We start from the raw sequence: 21,638 nt of genomic DNA, 5'->3' as shown, positions 1-21,638 counted from the left end.
ACATCGATGAGAGAGAAACATCGACCAGCTGCCTCCTGCACACCTCCCGCCGGGGATGTGCCTGCAACCAAGGTACATGCCCTTGACCGGAATCGAACCTGGGACCCTTCAGTCCGCAGGCGGACGCTCCATCCACTGAGCCAAACCGGTTTGGCGACCCTCTTTTTAAAAAAGTGTATAGATATGCTTCAGGCAGATGGATAAGGCTAGGTTTTATACCAAAATGTTCTCTGAGGACGACTCAGCTTTGCTTTTTTAGTTTGCTTAGTTGCACCCTAAGGACTTAAGGATCTTGAGAATCCTGAACTATTTGACACAGAAAATCTAAATCCCTGAGGTGGGACCACCGAGGCCTCTGCTCCAGGCCGTGTCCCTGAGATCCCCAGGTGCCCAACTGCCCGCTGGTGCCTCCTGCAGCCACTTCCTCCCTGTCTCATGTCCCACCTCCATCGGGGCTTCCTGTGGGGACCTCCTGGACACCAAACCCCCATCTTAGAGTCTGTTTTCTGGGGACTCCCAACCATGAAAATCCCGCTCCACAGTCTGTCAACTAAATCAACCCTGCAGCTGATCCCACAGGATAGAGTGAGCTTGGCCATCTGTCCCTGGGCTATTTTAGGGGGTGCTTTAAGGGACAGGCTGGGCCACAGGGCTCTCCCTGCCCCCTCACCCACACTCACGCCCCCCTCAGCCTCTCTCCAGCACTGGTTGCATCCCACACCTTGGCCAGCAACGGGGGAGGGGGCTGGGTGTAGTGTCGGCAGTGAGAACACTGCCCTGGCCTGGTGACTCAGTTGGTTGGAGCGTCGTCCCCGTCCCATACGCCAAAAAGGTTGTGGGTTCATTCCCAGTCAGGGCACATGTGGGAGGCAACCCATCAATGTTTTCTGTTCTCTCCCTCCCTCCCTTGCCTCTCTCTCTAAAAATCAATAAACGTATCCTCAGGTGAGGATTAAAAAAAAATAAAAACACAGACTTACGTGAAAACCATCCAGGACCGTTTAATAAAAAAATAAGCAAGTTATCCAGGATCCGACCCAGCAAGCAGCGTCCATCCCGAAGAGCGGAAGGCACCGCTGGCCGGCTCTGACATTCACTTCCGGCTGCAGGCGCAGCAAGCCCTCCAGCCTGGGCCGGGGAACATCCTGCCCAAGCTGCAGACAGCACCCCAGTGCCCCTGAGCCCCCCAAAGGCTTAGATAGAGGAACCCCACTGAGCAGGCGGACACCACACCTGAGACGCAGGCCTGGGAGGCCAAGCAAACAGGACCAGGAGCAGGCAGGGAGATCCAGCCCCCTTCCTCACCCCGCCCCCTCCGGGGGGGCTGGCGCAGGAACCTGCAAGCGGCCATGTGGTTACTGGGGCCAGCAGAAGCCCCTGGTGAGAGAAGTCACCCTCCCTCCGGGGTGGTGACCTGCACATAGCTCAGGTGACTGGGGGATGAATAAGGACTCAAACTCAACCCTTCGCTAACCCCACTGGGAGTCCACAAGGTCTGGTACACAGGAGGCACTCAATAAATGCCTAATGCATGAAATGAAAGGACTCTTTTTGTTCATCTCTGGGGCCCAGCACACATGTGGGAAATCAAATGTAGTGACTGAACAAGTGTTATACTGTTTTGTATCACGAATGTCTAGCGCACACAGTAGGTGCTCTTCAGGTGAGTGGGGAAGAAGCCAATTAAAGAGTGAAAAGCACCTTGTTCATCTCCATGCCTAGCACCCAGCTCAGCTTCTGGCGCACAGCAGACATTCAATAACAGCACAGAGTTGATAAGAACTTTTGTGTCTCAAGTACCAGGCACACAGTAGGTGCCTGATGTGCGTTTGAATAAATGAAAGTGTCTTATTTATCTCAATATTCCCAGAGCCTGAAATGGTGCCCAACCGTCAGTAGGCACTCAATAAATACTTAAATTAATCTTTAAAAAATGAATGTGTATCACTAGTGCCTGATTCTTGGGGGGCGAGGGGGGTGTCAATAAATGCTTGATGACTGAATCATCACTGAGGAAATCATTATGCCTCATTCACGGCCATCACCCACGAACCTGGTACAGTCAATGCTTAAGAAATGTCAGGCACGTGGAGATGAATGATGGCTTGTTCCCACCCAGTCTCCCAGTGCAAAACACTATGCCTGGCATACAGTCGGCACTCCATTAATGCTGCCTGTGTGTACAAGATTGCTGAGCAAGAGCTGGCTGGCCACCACCCTGCATGGAGAGCCCTCCAAGGCCTGCCAGGGTCCGCAGGGGCCCTGCTGTCCCCAGCAAGCACATGGAGGCTGCTGTGGCCACTGCCCCTCAGAGCTCGTCCCGGGCAGCGCTGTCCAGCGGGGACTGGAGCACATCCGAGTTTTTGGCCTCTCGGCTCAGGGCCTGCTGCTCCCTCATCTTCTGGGATTTGGCACGGTCCCAGTCGGTCTTGACGTGCTCGTTGTTCCACACAACCGAGGTCTCTGTGTCGCTCACGTACCCATCGTCCCCCGTGTAGTGCGTGGGGAACACGAGCAGAGGCTCCACGGAGAAGGCGCGCAGGTCGCGAGGGGAGAAGTGGGCCTTATACTCGGACCTGGAAGGGCAGGGAGTAAGGGGCAGCAGTGGGTCGAGGGGAAGGGACCGAAGGAGGGAGAAGTGAAAGGAAACAGATTGAGACAGAAGGGGGATGGGGTTCAAATGGAGCCAGAAGTGGAGGGGACACACAGAGGAAGTGGGCAGAGAAAACGGCACCTTCCTGGGGCCCCCCCGATGCTCATGCCCCGCCCCCTCCAGGACTGCCGCCTGAGACCACAGCCCACTGCAACCCCTTCTCACACTGGGTGCTTGTCGAACATGACTGGCAGGAACTCGTCCACGGGCAGCATCTTGGAGAGCGGCTGGGCCGCCAGCAGCTTGCGGGCGCCTTGCAAGGAGATGACGTAGGCCAGTGTCCAGTAGGAGTAGTCGGCCTCCACCAGGTTCCTCACGCGGGGCACAGCCTTCTCGGGGTGCTCCACCTGCATCCGCTTCCGGCCCACATAGCTGGGGTGTGGAATTGAGGCCGTCACCCTCCTCCCACCCACCAGAGAACCCTAACCCAGCAAGGCCCCTGTCCGGCCCTGGGGAGGGAGCAGGCTTGGGGTGTCTGGGGCATAACAAGGAGGCCAGTGTGGCTGGACTGGCAGAACCACAGGGGTCTGTGGCCCTCGAGGAGGAGGGTGGGTTTTTCCCTAGGGCACTAGGGAGCCATGGAAGGATCTGGAGCTGGGGGCAATGGGATTTCTGGGACATTCTCTGAGGCTGTACTACAGGAGGAAAGGGGCTGAGAAGGAAGCTGCTCTGGGCTCAGAGGGCTGTGTGGCAGTGGAGGAAGGTGCAAGGGTCTGTGAGCAGTTGGGAATGAAGGGGTGCAGTTACGGTCAGGGCTCTGCACACTGCAGGGAGAGAGGGAGGGAGGGGGGGAGGAGGAACCAACCCCCTTCCCCGCCCCCCCGCACCCTCCCATATGAGATCCCAAAGAACTGTTCCAGAGATATGCTGAGCACACCTGACCTAGTGCTGAGCTAAGACCCAGGCTCCCCGGCTACTTCCCACACTGGGCCAGCTCTGAGCTACCAAGTCCTGACCACACCTACCCCAGGCCACACCCCCAGCTCCTTGGCCAGCCCACAGACTTTCTGGGCAAATCTTCGCCACTCCACCCACCACAGGACACCTCCGGTCTCCAAGCCCTGAGGAGGCCTCATCCCCACAGCCAGGGCCCTAGACTTCCTGGTCATCCTCCCACGGTCCTACCCCACAGGCCCGAGGCCACGCCCCAGCCCTGACTACCCTCAGGTCCACCCTCACACAGGCCACACACACACACACACCACTCCTGCCATACTTCCAAGAGCTGGCCCAGCTAGTCCCCCACAGATACCTGCAGGCACAGATGTTCTTCTGAGCTCTAGCCCCACCCGGCTCCAGTTCCACCCACTCCAGACAATGCCCGAGCCCTGGCCCCAACCTCAGCCCCAACCCACTCCACACCCGGCCCCAGAGCCCTGGCCCCAGACCACACCTCTGAACTCTGGCCCTACCCCAGGCCCCAATCCACCCCACCCCATACTTTACCCCTGGGCTCTGGCCACGCCCCAGTTGTGCCTCTGCCCCAGGCCACACCCCCTGGCATGGCCCCACCCCAGGCCCCATACTCACATGAGGTCCCAGTCCAGATCCTCCCTCTCCACATCCCGCATGAGGTTCATCAGGCGCCTCTTGAAGAAGATCTCGAAGCGCAGGTCGTCCTCGAAGACGAGTGATTTCTTCAGTCCCTTCTCCACGACCTGAGGGAGAACAGGGCCAGGCCTAACCCTGAAGCCAGCTCAGCTTAAAGGCTCTGGGGCAGCAGGTGGCTCTGGGGCAGCAGGCGAGAAAATGCACCCCTCGCCGCCACTGTCTGGACTGACTTCCCCTCGGGCTACCACTTCCTAGAACATTCAACAACACATGCCCGGGCCTGGCTGTTCCTCCCATTCCAGGGCCTGGGGCTGAGCTGACACAGCCTCTCCCTCATGCAATGGCAGGTAGACTACCTCTCACCCTTTAGGCTTCAGCTCCAATGTCGCCCACCCAGGAGCTCCTTCCCAATCACCACCCAAAGCTGCCAGTTGAGGACAATTCATAGCCCTAGGTCCCTTCTCCAGATGTATCTCACTTATTTCACTCTGATTTGTTTCTTTATGACTTATCATCAGCCCACCCACTTCCCAGGGCTGTGAGCCCCTTGCAGGGGGCTGGGTCTGTCCTGGGGGCTATCATGTCCCAGCACCAGCACCAGGCCAGGTGCACAGTAGGTGCTTGGCAAATGTTTCCTGAATCTTCATGACGGCCCCTGGAGGCCATGACTGTCATACGGGGAAACTGAAGCTCAGGCTGGGAAGAGCCTTCCTGCTCACAGGGCTCAGCCCTCTAAGAAGCAGGGCTGGACTTAAACCCAGGGCCGCATGGACACCACCACCTCTGCCCCATGCCACCCACAATGAATCTCAGAAAAAGAGGGCAACCTAAGCGAGCACTCATTGCCTGAAACCCCTGAACACCCCCTCCAGAGCACCCTCCCACCTGCATCTGGACACTGCATCTGGCTTTGTGCCTGGTAGTCCCAGGTTCGAATCCCAGCCTGGCATCCCCACCTACCACAGCCTCTCTCTCCGAGTGTGGCTGATGAGCCCCAGGGCTAATGCGCTACCCCTGGCGTGGGCTCTGTGCCGGTTAATGTCACCATGGCTGCTACAGCTATCAGTAAATGTCAAGACCAGAGTCCAGGCTCTAGATATGTGAAAGAAGCTAGGTGTGAAGAGGCCACACTTGGAAACTGGGCTCCCTCCTCCCCCTTCCCGTCTCAGTGTCCACATCTACACAACGGAAGGACATTCCCTAAGAGGGGCCCTGGGTCCTGCTGCAGCCTGGGAGTCTGCCTAGGGGGCAAGCAGTGCCCTTCCTGAGCTGTGCAAAGGCCGAGGAGGACCCTGCCCTACTCACTCCGCCCAACACTCTACCTGCCGGACTCACCTCCTTCCAGACGTTGTAGTGGCTGAGGAAGCAGCCCAACTCTCCCTTGGTGAGGGGCCGCCCATGGTAGGGGTCCTGGTAGCCGGGCAGCATCTGGATGCCCAGTGCCTCCACCTGGCTGGTGTTCATGGCTCTGGAAGGGGGACAGGAAGGGGTCAGTGGACAACCCATGCTGCAGGCTACTCCACCATCGGTTAGTGCCCTCCTGCTGAGCAGCTGCTTCCCTCTTCCACTGCTGGCGCCCCTCCCGGACCTGTGCCAGGTCTGCAGGGGGCGGGCCACCCAAGTGTGGCTCTGCCAGCCGTCCCCTAGGGTCAGACTCACTTCCCCTCCACCATGGCCCCATCAGCATGGTCTACAGGGTAGGGCTCAGCTGCCACCCATGGCCCCAGTGCACGGTCTACACCCCTCCCCCAGGGTAGGGCTCAGCTGCCACCATGGCCCCAGTGCCACCATGCCTCAGAGTTGGACTCACTTGCCGTCCACAGCCTCCACCAGCCGGACCTTGATCTCCTGCGCCCACAGCGCCCAGAGCATGCGTTCCCGCCGGTCCTGCCGCCGCTTCAGGTTGATCATGAAAACCTGTGGCACAGAGCCTGTTGGACTCTCCAGCCCTACGTTCCCCACCCTTCCCCTCCCCACCCCAGAAGGCCTGGCCCACCTCGTCGAAGCCCATCTTGTCAGGCATCTTGGTAGGCACCGAGACAAACCGGGAGGGCTCTGCTGGGGGGTGCTTCACTGCGGGGCAGAAAGAAGCCGAGGGGTTGCTTGGGTCATGGGGTGCGGTGGGGGGGAGCATTCCAACCACTTTCCATTGGGCCCTCCGCATCCCCTCCATGGCTCCATATCAGCCTGAGGTTGGAGAACTGCCGGACCTGTCCCCAACCATAATCCTGGTGCTAGTCCCTCCCTCACCTCCTACTCACTCTGGCTGTTAGCACACCAACCTCATCCATTCCTACCTCAGGACCTTTGCACATGCTGAGCCTCTGCCTGGAACACCCTTCCTTCCTCCTCCCCCTACCCCAGTTCTCAGCTAAGATGCCATGTTGAGGAGGGGTGAGTCTCCCAATGCCCTCAGGTTGAGTCAGGCACCTCCTCCCGCTCCCCACAGCACCGGGGCTTCCATCATCAAACCTCCACCCTGCTATCCTAACTTGCTATCTGTCTACTGTGAGCCCCGTGAAATGAACACCAAGTCTGTCCACTCACACTGAGTCTCCAGTGCCCAACATAGGGCTCAGCATACAGCAGGCACTCAATAACTGCTCACAGAATGAACCAAGGATGAATGACCTTGACCTACCCGGGCCTCAGATTCCTCATCTATAAAATGGGCTGATAACACCTCAGAGGTTATTCATGAAATGATGCCATGAAGTCACACTTGCATGGGCTGAATGGCAGGCATCCTCCCACCAACAGTTAAGTTGGTGTCCAAACCCCCAGGACCCCAGAATATGCTCTTATTTGGAAACAGGGTGTTTACAGAGGTGTTCAAGGTAGAACGAGGTCGTTAGCGTGGGCCCTAATCACTATGACTGGGATCCGGATAAAAATGGAAAATTTGGTCCTAGCTGGTTTTGCTCAATGGATAGAGCATTGGCCTGCGGACTGAAGGGTCCTGGGTTCGATTCCAGCCAAGGGCACATGCCTGGGTTGCGGGCTTGATCCTCAGTAGGGGACGTGCAAGAGGCAGCCAATCAATGATTCTCTCTCATCATTGATGTTTCTCTCTCTCTCCCTCTCCCTTCCTCTCTAAAATCAATACAATATATTTTAAAAAAGATAGTACACTCATATGTAAAACTTTAAAAAAAAAAAAAAAAAAAGGAAAATTTGACTGGCCGGGTGGCTTAGTTGGTTGGAGCGTCACCCCATACACCAAAAGGCTGTGGTTTTGATTCCCAGTCAGGACATATACAGGAGGCAACTGACCGATATTTTGATGTTTCTCATATCAATGTTTCTCTCTCCCCGCTCCTCTCTCTAAAAATCCATAAAAATATATCCTCAGGTGAGGATTTTTTTTTTTAATGGAAAATGTGGACACAGAGACACACAGAGGGAAGACACAGGAGAAGGCGGCCATCGGACCGAGGGGCACGTCTCCAGCCCACGGTGCGCCCAGAATGTCAGAGCGGTCATGACTGCTCCCCATTGGCTGCTCAGACCACATCCCCACAGCGATCTTGGCATATGTATGCCTGTGGTTCCCCCAGAAGGGCCAGACTTTCAGGTACACATGAGCCTGCAGACGTCCCTGCCTGCCCCCCAGGCTGCCCAGAAAAGCCCAGCTGGATTCCAAGTGTGGTGTCTGCTTCACCAAGAACAAAGGCCCCATGTGAGCACAAGGGATAAACACAGGTCCCTCTGTCTGGAAGAGACCTGGACAAGGCCCAGACCTGACCCAGAACCTTCCACCGCACAGCCTGGGCCTCCTCCAAGGCCACCACGCCCCAGGGCTTCCTCCCCCCAGAGTCCCGCAGCTCCTGGGCACCCCACTCTCCTTGGGACGGCTGACACCAAGGGCAAGACTTGGGGATCTTGGGACACAGGCTCCAATCCCAGGTGCCCATCCCTTCTCTGTCTGACCCTCAGCTCAACCCCCCATTGGGGGCGGGGGTGAGTGGTGAGAGAAGTGCCAGTGGGAGGTGGGATCTTGTCACCCTGAGCCTTTCTGCTCTGAAACTTCACTGTAAGAGAGATCTTTGGACACATGAAAAACCCCCTGCTCGGCCCAGGTCCGGGTCCCCACACGCGGACGGAGAGGAAACGTGCTTTAACAGAGGAAGGATTTACACACATTTCTGAACCCCCCGGGCCCTCCTCCCATCTGTTCTGTGTGCTCAGCTCTGGCCCTCAAGAAAGAAACAGGAGGGCATTCATGCCTCTGTCACGGCGGAGTCTACAGCAGCAGAGGTAACGGTTTCTTGACCAGAAACAGTAACAGAAACAGGTGAGATTTAAATGAGGAAAACGATGGCAGCCACAGGGATGCTCCAGGGTCCAGTCGCAGGTGCGAGTGGGCGACAAGCAGAGGCCTCTCTCTCGTGACAGTGGCCAGTGGGGCTCCTGGCCTAGGCCCGAGCATCTGCATGTGACAGACACTTGCGTATTGTGGGGTCTCCACCCTGGTGACCTTGGTCATTTCAAAAGACCAAACAGGGAGTGTGCCGTTCCACCTTCAGCCACCAGGGGCGCGCGCGCGCACACACACACACACACACACACACACACACGGAGAATCTTCTAGAAGCGGGTAAGAGTGGGGCAACTGAGACCAACAGCAGGAGCCTGGACCTGCCCCCCCTCTTCTGTGAAGTGGGGGGCGGGGGTGCTGCTCTGCAGGCCTTCTCTGAGATGTGTGGCCAGTGGAGGGCAGAGCGCCCCGGAAGTGGACACTGTCCCACTGTCCTCTTGTTCTGGAGACACTCCACGTCCACCAGGAGGCCACTCCTCGAGCAACCTTGATGGCAGCTCGGCCCTGTGTGCTCAACCCATCTCAGGGCCACCAGAGGTAGGGCTGCTAGTTTAATAATTTATAGATTTATTTACTGGAAAGACATGAGCTTGCAACTATGGTAAAAATATGTAATTCCCTTTTTAAAATAAATGTATTCAAGTAAAACAAAAGTATACACATAAGATATATATTAAATAAGTAATGGGTCTGAGGTTTTGAAATGGCCCAAAAGGCTGTGGCCCAGACACTGCCATGCACATAAAGGTTCATCAGTGAAAACCTTCTGTCCTCCCTGCTCCCATACCCTCCATGGCTCCTGGCTGCCCCTGATGAAAACCAATGCCTAAGGCCGCTGCCCTGGCCCGCCAGCTCTACCCGCTCATCAGCCCCACTTCTGCCCCGCTGACCTTGCCTGCTCCCTGAGCTCATGTCCCCCCTAGCCTCCCAGTCTGCAGAATGCTCCCTCTGGCTACAATCCCCTTCTGGCTAACTAATACTCACTCTGCCTCTTAATGCCACCTCCTCCTGGAAGCCCACCCTGACTTCCATGCACAGCTGCTGCAAGCCAGTGCTCCCTGAGAGCAGGGACAACTGCTCACCTTGTTCATGCCAGGTTTCCAGCGCCTGGCAAAGGCACTAGCACCCAGCAGGTGCTCAATCAGCGTTCAGGGTATGGATGTGTGATGACCGAGAAAGGGCAGTGTGGGCAGACTCACCCATAACCTCCAGCTGCACATGCATGAAGCTCTCAGCCTCATCCTGGAGGGTACTATGTGACCGCAGCGGCACTGGCAGGAAGCCATACATCTCCTTGTTGCACACGTACATCTGGACCTCTGGAGCCAAAAACAACTATCAAAACTGAAAACTGAGCAACAAGGTGGCAGTGGCCACCTCTGACCACAGCGTCAGCCTCACAGCCCAGTGTGGGCTGGAAAGGCAAGGAGTCCCGCCCACTTTTCCCAGCAACCAGCAGAAACAGGGGTTCCCGCTGGCAGGCGAGACACTGACAATCAGAACTGTTAAAAAGCACCTTATGCCGAAACCGGTTTGGCTCAGTGGATAGAGCGTGGGCCTGCGGACTGAAAGGTCCCAGGTTCGATTCCGGTCAAGGGCATGTACCTGGGTTGCGGGCACATCCCCGGTGGGGGATGTGCAGGAGGCAGCTGATCGATGTTCCTCTCTCATCGATGTTTCTAACTCTCTATTCCTCTCCCTTCCTCTCTGTAAAAAATCAATAAAATATATTAAAAAAAAAAAAAAAAAAAAAGCACCTTATGCCCGGCTGGTGTGGCTCAGTGGTTGAGTGTCAACCTATGAACCAGGAGGTGAGGGTTCAATTCCCGGTCAGGGCACATACCCAGGTATCAGGTTTGTTTCCCAGTCGGGGCAGGTACAGAAGGCAACCGGTCAATGTTCCTTGTTCACATCAATGTCTCTCTCCCTCTCTCTCTCTCAGCATGTCATCTGGTGAGGATTAAAAATAAAAAAGATACACATTTCTCTTTTTTTTTATTTTAAATATGTTTTACTGATTTTCTACAGAGAGGAAGGGAGAGGGATAGAGAGTTAGAAACATCGATGAGAGAGAAACACCGATCAGCTGCCTCCTGCACACTTCCTACCGGGGATGTGCCCGCAACCAAGGTACATGTCCTTGACTGGAATCGAACCTGGGACCCTTGAGTCCGCAGGCTGACGCTCTATCCACTGAGCCAAACCGGTTCTGGCACATTTCTTTTTCTTTTTTTAAAAAATCCTCACCCGAGGATATTTTTCCATTGACTTTTAGAGAGAGTAGAAGAGAGAAGGAAAGACAGAAAGAAATATCGATGTGAGAGAAACACATCGATTGGTTGCCTCCTGCACACTCCCTGACCAGGGCCTGGGCCGGGGAGGATCCTGCAACTGAGGTATGTGCCCTTGATCAGAATCGAACCCAGCACCCTTCGGTCTACAAGCCAACGTTCTATCCACTGAGCCAAACCGGCTAGGGCTGATGCACATTTCTGCACAAAAATGGGATGCAGTTGAATAAAATGTCAGTCAGGTGACCTCCATCTGTATTTGTCCTTTTCTGGATGGTTTAAATTTTTATACTGAGTGTGTATTTTAAAAAGTTAGTAAGTCGCCCTAACCAGTTTGGCTCAGTGGATAGAGCATCAGCCTGTGGACTGAAGAGTCCCAGGTTCGATTCCGGTCAAGGGCATGTACCTTGGTTGCAGGCACATCCCCAGTAGGGGGTGTGAAGGAGGCAGCTGATCGATCTTTCTCTCTCATTGATGTTTCTAACTCTCTATCTCTCTCCCTTCCTCTCTGCAAAAAATCAATAAAATATATATTTTTTAAAAAGTTAGTAAGTCAATGAAAATAATTTTCACTTTAACTGGCTAGCTTTTACATAATGAGGGTAGATGGTAGAGATCTTTTAGGCTGCTGGCCTGACAGTTTCTGTCTTAACAACTCAACCCCGCCCCTGGAAATGTGGAAGCAGCCGTAGACCACACTTAAATACACGGGTGTGGCAGCGTGCCAGTGAAACTTCCCCTATAGGCACCGAAATTTGACTTCATGCAGTTTCAGATGTCACAAACTATTACTATTCTCTTCATGTTTTCTTCCAACGGTTTAAAGATATAAAAACCATTCTTAGCTTGTAGCCATACAGAAACAGATGGTGGGTCAGATCTGGCCTGCTGGCCACCGTTGGCTAATAACCCTTGATTTAAAGTAAATGGCGGGTTAGCGTACGGCTGTGTTCTCGTTCTCTCTAAAAGGCTTTTTCACTAATTATACAATTAGGGAATCGTTATGTTCAACCACGGGAAATTAGGAGAATGTAAGAAAATATTAAGTTGGAAATAACCTTCCATAAGTAGGTCCCCTTTAGACCTGGGAGGCGAAGACCCTCGGCAAAGCCAGGGCTGGAGAAAGAATGGGTCTGTGGCCACCATCTGAACACCTGGACACACCCCCACCTGCAGCCACCCCCGACCCTGCGTTTGTTTTGGTTCTGTGGACCTTCTGTGGCCTCTGCTGGGACATGTTCAGCTCAGATTCCAGAGAACCGACCAGGTGACATCCCCGGGGACAGCAACCCCCAGGGCTCACCTGCCTGCTTGCAGGAGAACGCGAAAACGATGATGTCATCGAAGGCCCAGGTATAGTCCTCGTGTGGAGGGTAGAACGCCAAGTTCCTGGACGCCGCCTTCCGCAGGTCGATCAGGAAGGTCGAGTGCACCATGGGGACCGCGAAGCAGCCCTGGCGGTCCCGCTTGCGAATGGGGATGTAGGCAGGCGTGCGCTTGTAGTAGCCCTGCGGGGAGGGGCGGAGTTCTGCATGGGGGTCCCCTGAGGGGAGGAGGCCTGCGACCCAGGACAACGAGAGACAGGGAACAAACACCTAGAGAGCGAGGCCCAGGTGCCAACGCCTGCCTAGGGCGGGCATTCCCTGAGCACCGTGCTCTGGGCGTGGGCAGGGACAGGCTCCGCCCCCAGCGCCTGGGCTAATGGGACAATGGCTGATAAAAGAAAAACGGTTGTCTACTTGCAGACCTGGCCCCACACTTCCGATCAGAACGGCAGCCTATGAAGGAGGAAATTTAAAAGCTGGAAAAGGTTTTAACATTAAACTGGCCTACAATTAAAAACAAAAACAAAAAGAGTAACATCCAATGTTGGCAGAATGCTAACTGCTTCAGTCTTTGAGAATTAATATTGTTAAAATTAAAGTACTATGCCTTGTGCCCCAGGAAAACCACTTTGAGATTTATCCCATAGAAATAAAATGTGTACGTTCAGCACCGGCTTTAGCCTATTGACGGAACTATGAAATGTTATGTGACTATTTTAAGTATGTGTTTGAGGGGGCGGGGATGGGCTGCAGGGGGTTAATGGGGGGAAAACGGGGACATATGTAATACTTTCAACAATAAAGATTTAAAAAATGTGTTTGAGCTATGTCTGTTCTGATGGGATGCACATCCGTATTATTCAACGGAAAAATCAAATTATAAATTAAAGTATATAATTCAGTTTTTATATGAAGTAAATCCTACATGCGTTTATGTTTCTTGGGACATGAATAAAGGTGTGGAAAGACGTATTTTTTAAAAGCTGAAAAAGGGACTGGACATTCAACATCCTTTGACTTACATATAAATGGAACGTCAATTTAATCTAGAAGAGGAGTCTTAAAAGCTTCTGGAACAATCCCTGAGTTGCCCTCTCTCTTCCTTGGACCCTTTACAAATGAGAACTATTAGCATATGACACGTAGATTCCTTCTTCTTTTTTAAATCTTTATTGTTGAAAGCATTACTTGTCCGCTTTTCTCCTCCACTGCCCCACTCCTTCCCGCTCCCACCCGCCCCATAATATTTCTATTTCTGACACATTTTTAAAGATGGAAACCATTGAATTATTCACTTTAAAATGGCTTTATGTTTTCTGAACTGTATGTCAGATAAAAACAAAAAGACAGGAGGAGACAGGATAGGTCAGCCTCAGGCTCCAGCCACACAGACCCCCTGACTCCAGCACCCACCCTGTCACTCCCCCCTCCCACGCCCCCCGCCCCCACCGACTCGGCCTGAAACCTCAGCCTCAACCCTGGAGTGTACGGCACAGGCCTGGCCAACCAGAGCCTGGCATGTTCTTGGCTTCAGTAACTGGTCCAGGGGTGAGAGGAGAGATGGACAAGGCCAGTCCGAGAGGACTTCAGCTAGAAGCTGCTGGGATCGTTCCCCAGGGTCTGAAAATGAAGCCACCCAGGGATGGAGGAAGGCAGGAACGCTGTCTGAACATCTGAATCAAGCTGTGCCTGCCGTCCCATCCGGGCACCACCACTCCCTACTGTGTGGACTGTCTAAGGATGATCACGAAGGTGTGAAACGCTCACCATGAGCTGGTGTGATAATAAGTTAGGCCCCACTTGCTTGGCCCAGCCTCCAGCCCCCCAACCCCCCTGTGCTACCCAAGCAGGCGCCTGACCTGAGAAGTCATCCCACACCAGAAATTGGAGTACGCAGCCCGGGAATCCAGCATGGGCGCCACCACCGTCTTGTTCTCGGCGATGAGCAGCGTCAGCGTGTCAGGGTTCAGGATCAGGTTGTCTGCGTCCACAAACTACAAAACATCCAACAGGACATCACTGGGAGCTGCTGGAGGGACCGGGCTGGGCAACAGCTCGGGATGATGGGGCAGAGGCAGGGTCCTGGGGTCTGAAGAACCGTCCGGTGCCCCAACCCACAGCTCTACCTTAGTAACAAGCCAAGTTACATCCACACAAAGAAACGGGCTACTAGGGAAGGGGCAGGAATGGGCCACACGGCGCACAGACACACAAACGGGTCCCAGGCATGGCGCTGTCGAGATACCAGACATGACAGGGAGCGGGCCATGTGGCTCCATCAGTGGGAACTTCCACAACAGGCAGTGCTGGTCAATGGAGAGGGGGCGTGGACCAGAGGCCACCTCTGAGAGGAATACACTTTTTTCTCTGTGAGTTAGATGCCAATAAAAAGTTCATAAAAATAGATACTTTATTTTGCTTTAACGCCTTGAATGTTGGGGTAAAAAAATGGCAACTTGTTTGTTACAAAGAAAAAAGTTTGGAACAATTAGGTAAGGATGTTCCTGTCCTGCAGGTCCCGTACAGAACGATTAGGAGGTGGTTTTTAAGAAATGCATCTGGCCCTGGCTGGTTTGGCTCAGTGGACAGAGTGTCAGCCTGCAGACTGAAGGGTCCTGGGTTCAATTCCGGTCAAGGGCTCATGCCAGGGTTGCGGGCTCGATCCCCAATGTTGGGGCGTGCAGGAGGCAGTTGATGTACGATTCTCAGTCATCATTGATGTTTCTATCTCTCTCTCTCCCTCTTCCTTCCTTCTAAAATTAATAAACAAACAAACAAACATGCATCTGGCCAGGCCAGTGTGGCTCAGTGATTGAGCATGGATCTATGAACCAGGAGGTCACTGTTCGATTTCCAGTCAGGGCACATGCCTGGGTTGCGGGCTTGATCCCCAGTAGGGGGCATGCAGGAGGCAGCCAATCAATGATTTTTCTCTCATCATTGATCTTTCTATCTCTCTCTCTCTTTCTCCCTTCCTCTCTGAAATCAATAAAAAGATATATTTTTTAAAGATGCATTCTGTTACTCACAGGGGCTTTTTAGAGCATTTGAATCACTTGAGGAAAACAACAGCAAACAGTAGCATTCCAGGCTTCTCTGGCACCACGGAACAGCATGCCGCACGGGACCCTCAGCTGGAGACAGGAGGGGGCAGCCCTGGGACAGGCTGCTCAGGTGTGCATGTTCCCACCCAGCCCCCTGAGGACATTTAAATTCTGACCTCTGGATATATGTGCAATAAAAGCAGCTGGGCCCTCACCGGTTTGGCTCACTGGATAGAGCATCGGCCTGGGGACTGAAGCGTTCCGGGTTCAATTCCGGTCAAGGGCATGTACCTTGGTTGCAGGCACATCCCCAGTAGAGGGTGTGCAGGAGGCAGCTGATTGATGATTCTCTCTCATTGATGTTTCTAACTCTCTATCCCTCTCCCTTCCTCTCTGCAAAAAATCAATAAAATATATTAAAAAAAAAAAAAAGCAGCTGGAACAGTCCAGAAGGTCCTCAAAAAGTTAAGAACATAGTTATCATGTGACCCAGCAAGTCCACCCCTGAGGATAGATCAAGAGAACTAGAAACAGGGACTCCGACAGATACGTGAACAGCTATGTTCAAAACAGCAGGATTCACAGTTGCCAGGACGTGGAAACAATGCAAGTGTCCAACAACAGATGAATGGATAACCAAAGCGGGGTCCGGCCACACAGTGGAATATCGCTCAGCCATAAAAAGGACAGAAGCACTTACGCCACAACATGGATGAACCTTGAAAACATGCTGAGTGAGAGAAGCCGGACCCTAAAGGCCAAGTGCTGTGTGACTCCATCTACACAAAATGCCCAGAACTGGCAGGCCCAGAGACAGAAAGCAGACAGTGGCTGCCAGGATGGGAGGGAGGGGACTGGGGTGACTGTTTGGGATGATGGGATGTTCTGGAACTAGACAGGGATGGTGGTTGTACAACACTGTGAATGTGCCAGAAACCACTCGATTACATAGTTTAAAAGGCTAATTTTATGTTATGTAAATTGCACCTCAATTTCAGCCTCTCTGAAAGGTAAGATTACGAGGTTTGTTTCTTTCTTTCCTAAACTCCTTATTTTTTCTTCTAGCTTTTCTTACAAGCAACACCGATAGCGTTTGTAAAAAGAGAAGAAAAAAAGAGGCCCTTTTAACAATAATTTTAAAACACTGGACAAGTGACTTCACATCCCAATATGGGCTTCCAAAGTCCCCGGTTTAAAAAAAACACGGTGTGTCAAAAGCTGCTTTGAGTTTTGAACCAACACCTGGAGTTCTACCCAGGTTTGCTGAGGGGAAAAGTGAAACCCAGTCAACCTCAAACCGTGAAAACAAAACAGACGCGGCGGCCCCGTGCAGGATGGCGCCAGGCAGGGCCAGTCCCACCTCTGTGCCAGCCCAGCCAGCTGAAACCTCCCTCTCCAGGCCTCTACTTTCCCATCTGTAAAATGGTCTCAGGAAGTACCAACCTACTGGGCCCAGGAGGAGCCCTCCTCTTCCCAGGGGACACCTCTCTCCTCCCCAAAGGGCTCAGGCCAGGGGCCTGGGATCCTCCTGGCACCCTCACATCTAGTCCCCAAGCAGGGCCTGAACCCACCTGCCTTTCTCCACAGCCCCATCCCTCAGGCCTCCACCCCAGCCTCCTGCTGTCCCCACTCCTGCACAGGGGCTCTGAGAATCATAAATTAGAACACAGCCCTCCCCTGCTTACATACCTTCCGTGGCTCCCTACTACCATCAGAGTGAAAACCAAATCTTTCCCTCAACCTGCATAGGCCAGCCCCCACCCACCACCTCGGTATCACCCCCTCCCCCGCTCCCTCATCAGGCCATTCCAGCCACACTCGCCTCCTCACAGTCCTTGAACACCCAACGCTTGCTGCCTGTTCTGTTCCCTCTGCCTCAGACACTGTCCTCCGGCTTCCCCTAAGGCTGGCTCCGTTGCTCCTTCAGATCTCTGCTGGGGTCCCCTCCTAAGGAAGGCCCCCCAACCCTGCTCACTCATCACCCCACCCTGGCTAGGCCATCTGTTGGAGGTTGAATGTTGGGAGTCCTAACTCCTGGTATCTGTGGCTATGGCCTTATTTGGAAATACGGTCTTTGCAGATTTAGTAAAAATGTAAGATGGGGTCGTACTGGACTAGGGTGGGCCCTAAATGCAATGACGGGTGACCTCAGAAGAAGAGAAGAGACACACAGGAGAGAAGTCCATGTGACCACAAAGGCAGAGACTGGAGCGATGCAGCCACAAGCCAAGGATGCCCGAGCCTCCTGGAGCTGGAGGAGGCAGAAAGGACCCTCCCTTGGCGCTTTTTGGGGGAGCACAGCCCTGCTGACACCTGGATTTCAGACTTCCAGCCTCCAGAACTGAGATAATACACTTCCCAGAACACAGTCCCCCAGCGTGTGGGACTCTGTCCCAGCAGCCCCAGGACACTGATTCACCACCGAAGGCCTGTCTACGACTTCACAGCACCGGCTGCCTTCTGATGGTGCCTCTCTCAGTTTGGTTTTTCCGGTCACATCCACCTTTCCCGGGACACCAGCAAGATGGGGCTCAGCCTGGGTCCCCAGGGCTCGGCAGGAGGGCACTGGTAGGGGCTCATAAATGAGTGTTGATTGATAAATAAAAAAGGTACAGACTTCAACTCAGGGCCTGGCACATACACAAAACCAGCCAGACTGGCATCACAACGTGACCTCCCTGCCATCAACTCCCTCCCCATCTGCACCAGGGGAGGGAATCACGCCCAGGTCAAGGACACAGGAAGGCCCGGGACCTGTGGGCACTTATCCAACGTGATTTCGTGGAACACTCAACGTCCCCGCCTTCCCAGAGGCAAAACTGGCCCAGGAGGAGGAAGTGAAAACCAGGATTCAGCAGCTCAGCGTCACCAAGTTCCCCCCGTCCCCAACCCCCCTTCCTGCTTCTTGCAGTGACCCGGACAGTGTCACTGAGGGTGTGTGGCGATCTGGTGACCCTATAGCTGCTCCTTAGAACTCATGATGGCGATAAAAGCAGAGACGAACCGAGTGTCCAACCACAGAGGACAACGGAGGACACATCTGCTGGTTAGGAGCCCAGGGCCCCCTGGTTGAATCCCAAATCCTCCACCTAACCAGCCGGATCACTTCTGACAGCTCACATCCCTTCTGGGGCCTCAGTTTCCCCCTCTGTAAACCGGAGTTCAGGAGTCTCCACCCTCACTGCTCTGCCTTCCCTTCGGACACCCCAGACGCCTTCTGTGATCCACGGGCCGGGAAACTCACCAAGATGTAATCAGCCCACATGTCCCGGGCAGACTTCAGGGCCGCCTGGCGCAGCTTCATGACGTGCTCGTAGCGTGCGTCGGACCAGTGCTTGGGGCCCTCCTCGTCTTGGTAGGACCTGAGGGGAGGCAGCTGTGATGGGGGGAGGCCCGGGCGCTGCGGAGCCCGGAGCCCGACAGGGCCCAGGTGCAGAGCGGCCAGAGGTGGGCTCCTGGCGGAGGGGACGGCTAAGCTGGATCTGCAGGCTGGGAAGAAGCAAGCACAGGGAACACAGGAGGAGAGAGGTATGTCTGCAGCAGGGGGCAGGCTAGTGCCAAGGCCCGGAGGGGAGGACGCCCGGGCAATCCATAGAGAAGGAAGAAAGCTCAGGAGGAGGCAGAGCCACTGGGAGAGAACAGAGAGCAAAAGGAAAGTGGAACCGTCCTCCCAGACTCAGAATCTGTGAAGCTGAGGGCAGGAGAGGAGTCAGAGGGGCCAGGGCTGGCACTTAAGGCTGCAGAACTGGCTAGAGAGCCAGGGGCGGAGGGGCCAGGGTTCTGAGGCCGGACAATGGGAATCTGTGGAGGCGTGTGGGCAGGGGTGCAGCTGAGTCCGACGGGGAGGGCTCGCTCAGGGCAGGGCCTGGCACTCACCGGGGCTCCTCTGCCGGCCGCCACTCTACCGAGTGGTACAGATTCTTCACGGCCACCAGCCATTCCCGCAGCACGGCCGTTGTGTTGTCTGAGTTGTGGTCTGTGGCCACCCTGCGGGCGGAGGGGGACAGTCAGGGAGGTTGGGGAGCCCAAACCAGGACAGGGCAGCAGACCCGACCCTGGGCTCCGTGCCCTGGCTCAGCCTGCTCTCCGATACACAGACGGGGCCAGGCGCTTCCCCCTCCATGCCTCAGGCTCCTCATCACACGGGGTGAGGACACGTCACTAGCTGCAGAGGTTAAACAAGCTAATTTAGAAAAACACAGGAGGCACTATTAGTATTACTGAGCATCTAGGACAGCGGTTCTCAACCTGTGGGTCGCGACCCCTTTGGCGGTCGAACAACCCTTTCACAGGGGTCGCCTAAGACCATCCTGCATGTAAGATATTTACATGACGATTCATAACAGTAGCAACATTACAGTTATGAAGTAGCAACGAAAATAATGTTATGGTTGGGTCACCACATGAGGAACTGTATTTAAAGGGCCAGAAGGTTGAGAACCACTGATCTAGGCTCTTATAAGAAGCTTAGGTACTAAATATGTGAGACTTAATAAAAATACAGCTACATCACACAGTCCCATCCACCTTCCTCCAGTCTCTCCTATGAACACCACCACCTCAACAAACGTTGCTGAAACATCAACCGTGCGCTTGGGTGATCCAGGCCAGGGAGTCTGGAGTAGGGAAGAGGGACACCTGGGAATCTAGTTTGACGTGGCGCCCAGAGCTATTTTCCCACGTGAACCGTTACCAAGTTGCCAACAAGGACCGCAGTGATAACAGTAACCATCAGGGCAGCGCTGGGTACCCCGTTCCCCTTCCAGGAAGGGGCCATCCCCCGCCCACGCTCCGGTTAGAATGCCCGATGCCTGCAGGAGTGGAAAGATTACAGCTGGGGGGGTGCAATGGGGGCCACAGCCGCGCCCTGGCGGCCCCGGCTCCCCTTCCCGGGAGCCTGCGGGTATTGCAAGGGGTTGAGAGGGTGAGGCAGGCGGCCTGCCTGGGTGTGGTCCCGGATCTGCCTTCATGGGGCCGGCAGGCAAAGCGAGGGTCTTGCCCATTCGTATGCGGGACAGGGAGGGCGGTTTTAGGGGGGGGGGGCGGGACAGCAGGAAAAGGCACGCGTGGTCTGGTGCGCAGATGGGGGACAAGAAGCAGAAGGCACGCGTGGGTCTGGCCCGCCCTGCCCGGGGCCAGGACAGCTGGCGGGACGCGGCGCGGACCCGCCGACCGGGCAGCCGGCCGGACTCGGCGGCGCCGCACTCACCACAGCGCCGTGCGCTCCCGCGGGTGGTGCAGCCGCTCCAGCGCGCCCAGCGTGGCCGGCAGCGCGTGGGCCGCGTTGCGCGCCAGCAGCGCGATGAGCACGCGCGGCGCCTGCAGCGGCGACTCGGGGCTCCAGCGCTCCTCCGGGAAGTAGGCGGCGGCGCCCGGCGGGCCCCCTGGAGGCGGCAGCGCCAGCAGCAGCAGCAGCAGCAGCAGCTCCGGGAGCGGCCGCCCGCACCGCCGGCACGCGCGTGGGGTCGCCGCCATCGCGCCACGCGTCTCCTTTAAGCCTCTTTTCTGCCGGCAGACGAGGGCCGCGCCTTAAAGGGGCCGTCGGAGTCCGCCGCTGCCGCGCCTTAAAGGGGAGGAGAGCGCAGGCTGGAGTCGGGCATCTGGGGCCGCCTTCCAGGCCCCGCCTCCGGATGCCTTAAAGGCACGGAGTTCAGTGTCTGACCTGCGACCCACTGCCTCCGCGGGACCCGCACTTGATGCCCCGTCCAACATGGTTTTATGAAATCCTCATCGAGGATGTTTTTTCCAGTGATTTCTAGAGAGAGTGGAAGGGAAGGAGGAGGGGGAGAGAGCAACATCCACGTGAGAGAGACACCCCCTACCGGGGCTGGGGAGCCTGCCACGGAGGTACACGCCTTGACCAGGAATCGAACCCGTGACCCTTCAGTCCCCAGGCTGGGGCTCTAACCACTGAGCAAACTTTCCAGGGCCCATTCAACTTTTATTGGTACAATCCCTGGGTGGTACCAGGCGGACCTGGGTAATTAGGACCGGATCTGAGCCTCGGTTTCCCTGGCTGCAACCCAGGTTTATCATCCTGGGTCCCGGCCTCGCTGGGGTGCCCTCCAGGCTTATTGGGTTTTAAGCGCATGGACCCTGGTGTCCCCAGCCGCCCTGCATGGGCTGCTGTGTGAGCCTTCCTGTGTCCACTGTAAACCCGGGTTCTACTGACCCCGCAGGGCTGGCATAAAGAGGAGCCACGTGATGCTTTCACGTGTTGAGCACGTGCCCAGAGGCAGGATGGCTTTTCCATGGAAATGTTACCAGGAGACTGTTTTCCAATACTGGACTGTATTTTCTAACTGATCGTGTTGGGGTCATTCTTAAAAATTAAATGTTACGAATGATGCTAGGGCCCTAGCCGGTTTGGCTCAGTGGATAGAGCGTCGGCCTGCAGACTAAAGGGTCCCAGGTTCGATTCCCGTCAAGGGCACATGCTTGGGTTGGGGGCTCGAT

At 55.1% G+C, this 21,638-nt stretch overlaps 1 protein-coding gene across 1 annotated transcript; it reads right to left on the bottom strand.

Moving 5' to 3' along the window:
* Nucleotides 1-976: 976 nt before the first annotated feature.
* COLGALT1 (collagen beta(1-O)galactosyltransferase 1) lies at nucleotides 977-20,694 on the bottom strand. Its single transcript, XM_070416383.1, has 12 exons — nucleotides 20,392-20,694; nucleotides 19,059-19,169; nucleotides 18,427-18,544; nucleotides 13,998-14,132; nucleotides 12,117-12,321; nucleotides 9,722-9,841; nucleotides 6,201-6,277; nucleotides 6,015-6,121; nucleotides 5,540-5,672; nucleotides 4,184-4,311; nucleotides 2,819-3,025; nucleotides 977-2,576 (listed from the first exon to the last, which is right to left on the bottom strand). Exons 1-12 carry the CDS (start codon nucleotides 20,655-20,657, stop codon nucleotides 2,309-2,311), a joined length of 1,875 nt encoding a protein of 624 aa, XP_070272484.1. The 5' UTR covers nucleotides 20,658-20,694; the 3' UTR covers nucleotides 977-2,308.
* Nucleotides 20,695-21,638: the final 944 nt, after the last annotated feature.

This window comes from Myotis yumanensis, unplaced genomic scaffold (assembly GCF_028538775.1).
Source record: "Myotis yumanensis isolate MYYU_CA2020_CCGP unplaced genomic scaffold, mMyoYum1.0.hap1 SCAF_5, whole genome shotgun sequence".
In the NCBI taxonomy this organism is placed as follows: Eukaryota; Metazoa; Chordata; class Mammalia; order Chiroptera; family Vespertilionidae; genus Myotis; species Myotis yumanensis.
This window is presented reverse-complemented; position numbering and strand designations above follow the sequence as displayed.